The 8,572-nt window shown below is 42.0% G+C and overlaps 1 protein-coding gene across 1 annotated transcript in view; it reads left to right on the plus strand.

The window, feature by feature from the left end:
- Positions 1-8,295, plus strand: part of sugt1 (SGT1 homolog, MIS12 kinetochore complex assembly cochaperone) — a 258,577-nt gene extending 250,282 nt beyond the window's left edge. The window contains exons 12-13 of the mRNA XM_085998646.1: positions 3,643-3,824; positions 7,934-8,295. Of these exons, the coding sequence (XP_085854772.1) occupies positions 3,643-3,824; positions 7,934-8,035 (284 nt within the window). The 3' untranslated portion in view covers positions 8,036-8,295. The remainder of the gene's footprint in view (positions 1-3,642; positions 3,825-7,933) is intronic.
- The last annotated feature ends 277 nt before the right edge of the window (positions 8,296-8,572 follow it).

Raw genomic sequence — 8,572 nt, forward strand, 5'->3', positions numbered from 1 at the left:
TGCAAATGATGGCTGATCAAATCTCTTTAATGGTTGAGCTGCAGCTGATAGTCAGCAATCCAATTGTGCTCCCGCCAGGTTTCACCGTCGTGTTTCAGAACAGGCGTGTTTCACGTGGGAAAAGGGTTAAAATCGCAAAGGCCTTTCAAAATAGCATTATGGAGGCAATTTAGTGCTTGTTAAGGGCCTTAACGGCCTATCCCACCTCTTGGAGGCAGGACGGAGATGGGACCATTCGACACAAATTAATGAAAACTGCTTGGAGGCGGGGTTTGGCCCGCCCGCCAGTTTTTGCAATTTTAACCCCCCACACGCCTCCAATCCCACCTCCACGGCCCAATGAAAATCCTGCCCATAGTGTCAACTTGAGGCTGATGAGAGGAAGCAAGTGTGTCATGTTCTTGAACTGGCAGAAAAACATGTATCGACCATGAGTCTAGTAATTGAGGTTGTGAATACAGGGCCCACCATTTTATTAAATCAAGTCTTACTCCAAATTTTACAGAGGTGGATAATATTGATAGTTTTATTGGAGCATTTGAACCGTTAGCCAGTCACCACAAAAACCAATGGGTAAACCAACTTGTGTGTTTACTAAAATTCCATCCCCCAACCCACCAGCCAGACGAAGCTAGAAGGGGGCAACCCCAAATTGATTCCTGAGATGAGAGGGTTGTCCTATGAGGAGAGGTTGAATAGATTGGGCCTATACTCTCTGAAGTTTAGAAGAACGAGAGGTGATCTCATTGAAACATTTAAGATTCTGAGCAGGATTTTATGGGGTAGATGCTGAGAGGTTGTTTCCCCTGGCTGGAGAGTCTAAAGGGTCATAGTATCAGGATAAGAGGTCGACCATTTAAGACTGAGATGAGGAGGAATTTCTTCACTTGGGGTTGTGATCCTTTAGAATTCTCTGCCGTAAAGGGCTGTGGATACTGAATCATTGAGTATATTCAAGGCTGAGATAGATTTGCAAATTAGGTGACTGCTGGACATCTCTGGCTCACCACTTTAACTCTCCCTCTCTTTCCCATCCCAGCCTCTGTCACTGGCCTTGTATAGTATTCCAACAAAGCTCAACTCAAGTTTCAGGAACAATATCTCATCTTCTAAGCAAACTACAGTCTTCTGCTGTAAACATTGCCATCAGTAACTTCAGACTTTATATCCTCATTTTCAAATCTGACCACCACATTTTCATCTCCCTTTTTCCTGCATTTTCTCACATTTGCTCAGACTTCCCTCTTCCTTACCTATCTACACATCCAATGTTTCTCTAATGTCTTTTCTGTCTTCAGATCTTGTCTATTACTTGAGATAATCTGTTGCATCATTCCTTACCACCATCTCTCTTGACCCCTCCCTTGCCTCCGATTTGCCACGCTGCTTGTTCGATATCCAATGTTGGATGAGCAGAAATGTCCTCTAATTAAATATTGAAAAAACCAAAGCCATTGGGCTGGATTTTCATTGAGGAGGTGGGACTACAACTTTTGGGGTTGTAGTCCCGCCTCCATCGAGTTGTAGCCAACCCACGCGATTTTGACTTGATTGATCTTGTTGAGCCTGCCTAGCGGGCTCAGCAGACCAATTAAGGGCCACCCGGCAATAGGTGACATCACAGATTGACATTTCATCTGTCAAGACCTTTTGACAGATGAAATATCAGCGTTTCACAGCTGCTTGAAGCTGTCAAACACTGACAATCTGTACTCCAAGTTAATTCCTTCCTCTCAGGATGATTTAGAGATCTCTCCGGAACAGAAAGCTGAATGCTGCAATTTTTGACAGATCATGGCCATTCTGCTTTCTATGCCGGTGAGATGAGGGACTCCCGAGACCTGAAGGAAGGAAGGCTGTAAAGGTAAGTAAAACTTCTTTAAACACACTTACCTCTGCACTCATGCACCCATCACTCACCTGAACACCGGACATCTCGACCCCTCCAAGCCCTTCAGCCCGACGGCCTGCCTCGCTAACTTGGCGTGGTTTGGAGCCATCGGGAATCCCACACTTCAAGAATGAAAATAGGGATTAGGCTAAAAACTGCCTGTTAATTAACTGCCTGTTAACAGGCAGTTAATTGGCACTAATCCCCTTCCTGCCTCGGGGAGGCAGGTCCCAGTGCGGGTCGGGTACCCACCTCCTTTGAAACTGGCATGGAGGTGGGTTGGGGGCGGGATGGGTTCGTGCCCCCTGATTTCAGGATTTTAACCCCCCTCCCGCCTCCACGGCCCAATGAAAATCCTGCCCATTGTCTTTGTTCCCTAGCCACCGACTCCATCCCTCTCCTTGGCCACTGTCTGAGGCTGAACCGGACAATGGGAGTCTTACAACCCCACAGCCTCTCTATCACTAAGACTGCCTACTTCCACCTCTAATATGGCCCATCTCCGCCCCTGCCTCAGCTCATCTGCTGAAACCCTCATCCATGCCTTCGTTACATCTACACACTACTATTCAATGCTCTCCTGGCCGGCCTCCCATCTTGCAGCTTCGTAAACTTGAGCTCGTCCAAAACTCTGCTGTCCGAATCCTAACTCACATTCAGTCCAGTTCACCCATCATCCCTGTGCTCGCTGACCTACATTGGCTTCCTGTTCGGCAATGCCTTGATTTTTAAAATTCTCATCCGTGATTTCAAATCCCTCCATGGCATTTCCTCTCCCTATCTCTGTAACCTTCTCCAGTGCTACAACCCTCGGAGATCTCTGTGTGCCTCCAATTCTGGCCTCTTGCACATCTCTGATTTTCATCGCTCCCACCACTGATTCTCTACCTCGCTCCTCCTTTATGACACCATTTAAAACCTGCCTCTTTGACCCACCTGTCCTAATATCTCCTTATGTGGCTCGATGTCACGTATTGTTAAGCTCCTGCGAAGCCTTATGACGCTTTGCTATGTTAAAAGCAAGATGCAAGTTGTTGCACCCTCACAGTTCGCATATAACCCACCCCTTTTTCTGATTGTATTAATATGTCTGTTCATCACTTTTCAGTTTTGAAGAAGAGCATGCACCTAAATTATTCAGTCAGGCTTAAGATCATTACCATATGATTGGCTAAAAACATAGCTTTTTGACACTGCATTTCATCCGATCAGATTACAATTTCAAAAAGCTTTTTCCACTTTGAAAATGAACACTGGGAACAGAAAGGGAGAATGAAAAGGGAAGGGTTTTGAAATCACAAAATGTGGGGGGGGGGGGGCGGTGGGTGGTGGTGGGGAAGGTTCAAATGGGTATAATATGGTACAGTAATTGGAGAAAGTTAACATTTAATTTAAAGTTTAAAAAGAAAGGGGAAGATGAGAATAGGTAATTAGGGATGGCATTTTATATAAAATAGTTTTGAGTGTTTTAGTAGTTTATGGCAACAATAAATTTATATAGCTTTATTCTTTAATATTAATTAATGATTAGGCCAGGGAGATGCAGTTAGCTGAATTTCCAAACTGTCTTGTGCCAGGTCTATTCTACTAAAACTTCTCCCTGAAATGTTGAGACGATCATCATGGTTGTTAGGTTTTTTTCTTTTAGATGCATTTGTTGAAGTCAGCAGTGTTCAGATTATTCAGGTGGCTGAATGTTTTTTTTAAAATTATGTCCTTTTAATTTATTTCGTGTTGATCTGTAATTTTAGAACAGCCGCGGCAGTATCCATCCTCATCTCACTGCTCAAAGAATTGGGATAAACTAGTAATGGAGATTAAAGAGGAAGAGAATAATGAGAAACCTGAGGGAGATGCTGCTCTGAACCAACTCTTTCAGAAGATCTATGCAGATGGGTCTGATGAAGTGAAGCGTGCTATGAATAAGTCATTTGTAAGTATTGCACCCTTAATGTTACCACGTTGTTGTTTTTCTTAAGTGTATTTATTTATTTTTAATATATGTATACATTGCATGAAATGTCAGTAAGTAAAGCAAAACTTGTAAAAGAAATTAATGGAGTTTGCAACTTCGTTTTACCCATTTAATCCTGCAAATGGAAATATTTTGGAAATAATGGACTTTTATGTGAGTGCATTTTTTGATCGGGCAATATGCATCACCAAGCCGACAGTGGGACAGATTTCCTCAGTCAGGTGCTCTCAAGCACTGACATTTGCAGGGAATGCTAGTCAAGAAATCACTGGCCAGAAATCCCTGATTTTTTTTCTGGATGGAAAATCATGGTCTTGCAGGTCTGTGATGTCTGGACTAGTGCTCCCAGAAAACTCTGTTCTTTGACAGGTCGCTTGCTTTCGGAATCAGCCCAAATTATACTATATTGTATATATGCGCAAAATCGATTTTTTTTTTTTTTTTTTTTAAAGTGTAGTACAATGGTGTAAATCGTCATTTCTACTTGATACTATTATAACTCAGTCGATCTTGGCTCGATATTGTTCCCTCTATTCCAAGTAGATATCTTTTTTGTATATAGCAAATAACAGTGGCTCTAACACAGTCCACTGTAAAGTACTTGATTGGTACACTTTCCGTCTGTTGAAATACTGTAATATTGCTAATTTATGGTTCTCTTCGACAATTTTTTCTCCCATTTAATTTGGCAGGGTTCCTTTTTATTTCACTATAATTTGCTTTTCCCTAGTTAAATTTGCTTGTCCTCGATTTATTTTTATTTTTTTAAATTATTTTAATATGCTGAAGCTAATTATATTATAGTCACTGTTTCCCAAATGCACATGGTACCTAACTTTCAGGTCATCACCTTGCTCCGTTTCATTACCCAGAACTGGGCCAAGTAGTGCTTCTTTACTTGTTGGAGTAGCAATGTATTGACTGAGAAAACAGTCCTAAATGCTCTACAAAAAAAACTGTTTTTCACCACAAACATTTTCCCTATTCCAGTCTACTTTTGGAGAATTAAAATTTTCTATAAGGGTTGTATTTTTAATACTTACCTCTTCAATTTGTTTACAAATTTTGTCAATTCCCTTTCTACTGTTTGATTTATAATATACTCCAGTAATGTGACCAATGCCTTGCTCAGCTCCACTCAGCCCAATGGGATTTGAGTTCGAACACTTCTCTATTTAAATCTTTACAGTCTAGTGCATGTATTATCTCTAATTAATGTTGCTATCTCTCCTTCCTTCCTGAAATTTTTATACCTAGGAATATTTAATTGTCAGTCCTGTCCCGACTGCAGCCATGTTTCAGTTGCTGTTAGTATCATGATTTTGTATTTAGTGAATGAGTCTGGATCCATTGTTTTATTTCATATACTCTGTGCATTAATATACATACAACTGGACCAGCCACATAAATACTGTGACTACCATAGCAGGTCAGAAGCTGGGTATTCTGCAGCGAGTGACTCACCTCCTAATTCCCCAAAGCCTTTCCACCATGTACAAGACACATGTGAGGAGTGAGATGGAATACTGTCCACTTGCCTGGACAAGTGCAACTCCAACAACACTCAAAAAGCTTGATACCACCCAGGGCAAAGCAGCCCACTTGATTGGCACCCCATCCACCACCTTAAACATTCACTCCCTCCATAACTGGTGCACTGTGGCTGCAGTGTGTACCATCTACAAGATATACTGCAGCAACTCGCCAAGGCTTCTTCGACAGCACCTCCCAAACCTCTACTGCCTAGAAGGACAAGGGCAGCAGGTGTATGGGAACACCATCACCTCGAAGTTCCCCTCCAAGTCACACACCATCCTGATTTGGAAATAGATCGTGGTTCCTTCATCGTCACTGAGCAAATTCCTAGAACTCCCTCCCTAACAGCACTATGGGAGTACCTTTGCCACACGGACTGCAGCGGTTCAAGAAGGCAGCTCACCATCACGTTCTCGAGGGCATTTAGGGATGGGCAATAAATGCTAGCCTTGCCAGCGGCGCCCACATCCCATGAAGAAATAAAAAATAAGTTTGAATTGCCCCATTTTCTTCCCCCTTGCACCAACCTAATTTATTTTTTACGACCTTCTCCTGTTTAACCTATTAGTCTTTCTACTGGCTGGCTGACTAAAGCTTGCTTTCCCTTCCAACCTGCCTATTCCACTCTTGCTTTCTTGATATTTGAGTTTTACATTCTCCCCTACAGCTCTAGTTAACCTCCACGCAAGGATATTAATTTCATTTCATTTTTGTTTTGGCGTAAATCAGCCTATTAGTACAGTTCACTCCTGCTGCAAAACCCCAGGCGTTTGAGCAACTCTATCGTGGACAGCTTTTCAAGCCACACGGTTACATCCTTAATCTTGCTGCTCTTCTACAGACAGGGTGTGAATCCTCTTGTTCCTTGCATCATTGCTTCTAATGAGAAACAGGACTTCTGGTTGATTTCATCTTCCTTTCCAAGTGCTTCTGCACCTGCTTTCTTATGTTTCTTGCTACTGGCACCTAAGACACAACACACCAGTTGGGACGCATGTTTTGTTTGCTCCTCATTGTTCAACCTGCTACTATCGCGGCATTCCTGCACTTCATTCTTCTCTTGCCTCCCTCCCCACCCCCAATCCACCAACAGCTAGCTCCTTGGCCTTGCTTGTGGCTGCCTTCCCCACATAGGTGCCCTTGGAACAAATATTCAATGTTGAAAAGTTGTTTGCCCAGGTAATGGTCTCAGAGGACACCTGAACCACCTCCCTATTCCTCCTCGCACCAAAATAGCAGATGACCTGTTTCCAATTTCTGCCACCTCGTGTTCCAAAGCCCCCTCCTCTCCGCCTCCTGTATGTGATGGAGTATCTTCTGCCGTTCCTCAAGTTCAGTCACTTTGAGCTTGACTGGATGCAGCTGGGGGCACTTCCTTCCTGCAGGTGTTGCCTTGGCTGCTCAAACTATCCAGGAACTCCCCACATGTAGTGAGATTTGGACAACACAGGTTGCATCTGTTCTGCCCTTCTAACCTTTTTACATTTTATCCTACTCGTATTATACAAACTATACTGTACACACAGTATAAATGTCCAAACAGTGAAGTTATAACTATTTACGATACAATGGCCCTGAATTTGCAGTCAGCGGCGAAGCGACGGCGCTCCCCGCTGACCTCAAAGAAAGCTTTCCTCAAAGATCTAGCGATTTCTGTGGTGTAAATTTCACTTCTCCCGACACAAGTTTGAATCTGACACCAAATCAAGCGAATCTCCAGCATCCAGCAACAGTGATGTCATCTAGCAGGCTGAGCAACCAATCACATTAAAGAGTTTTCACAAACAGCAAACCAGGTAGTAAAATGCATAGATTCTAATTTACTTTTTATAAATTTTACAGAGAGCAAAATAAAGATTGGAATATGCAGATAGGATTAAGGTAGAAGCTGAAATATCAAAAAATTTGTTAAAAATTATATTAAAAACCATGTAATTCTTGTATTTATGAAATGCCAAATTTTTCCATTAATATAAGATTAGCTTTCAGGGCCAGAACAGTTGTTTAGCAGTCAATATGCCATTAAAAACCCAGTTACACCTCTTTGAACAAGGCTTATTTTTTAGTTTTTTTTTTTAACAGCAATATTCCAGCATAATAGGGAAAGTTTTCCTCAGGAACTTCCTTTCAGTGTGATTTGAATTGATTATGGGCCCCGGGGAATTCCACTGTGGAACCTGTGGAGAAGCGTAGAATCACTGACCGCAACTTCTGGATTTCTGTGTTTGTCTGCGCACGCGTTGACTCCAGAGGTTGCTGTTACTTTCACAGGAATAATGACAGCGAACGCTGACAGTTTTGCCATCATTACCAACGCAAAATCTGGGCCTATCTTGAAGATCTGTCTTGTGGGTTTGCTGAACTTCACACAAAAGACATTTAAAATCCAGTGGCTGTAGCTGCATTGTGTGTCACTGAAGCCACTCTATTGGTGCAACCATCAACAGAAATTTAGGCCATGACACACACATGAGCATTGTTGCTGTTCGGGCTAAAAGCTAACATTCACTTTTTCATGTTGTCCTTTTTAGACTGAATCTGGAGGCACCGTTCTGAGCACAAATTGGAGTGAAGTTGGCAAAAAAACAGTGGCTGTGAATCCCCCAGATGACATGGAGTGGAAGAAACTTTGATGTCTGAATTTAGTGCGTTGTTTGCCGCCATTAATTCAACTTTAAAAGCAGCTTATGAACTTTTTTCTTCTGTTCCAACACTGATTATGTACTAGACTATGCCTTAGCCTTGGATGATCGTTGCATGGATTTGATGCATTCTTTAGTCTGACATTAGTGTTAGAGGAAATTCAAGATGTTTTTTTTTCACTTTTACATTTTTTAATTTTAAAGTGTCAGCAGTTTCCTCCCACAGAATAAATTGGGTATACATACATACATATATGGCGTTGCTGCATATGTGAATAGTTTTATATCGACCCTTGTTAGCATAGCCATTGATTGCACCTACCTAACCATTTGCTCTTTTCTTGTCATGGTGTTGATGCAGAATTTTAAAAAATACAGTACAAACATACTACATCTAACATTGATTTGGTTTTAGTCTACTCATGAGGCAGACTGGCATATTATGCAGTTGCCTTCACTTGTATTGAAAATAGTACCAAATATTTCATGTTATGTTGGAAGGTTTTCTGAACAAATGAAGGACTGGTT

This window comes from Somniosus microcephalus, chromosome 10, assembly GCF_052327205.1.
Source record: "Somniosus microcephalus isolate GS21.2 chromosome 10, FLI_Smic_1.0, whole genome shotgun sequence".
Lineage (NCBI taxonomy): Eukaryota > Metazoa > Chordata > Chondrichthyes > Squaliformes > Somniosidae > Somniosus > Somniosus microcephalus.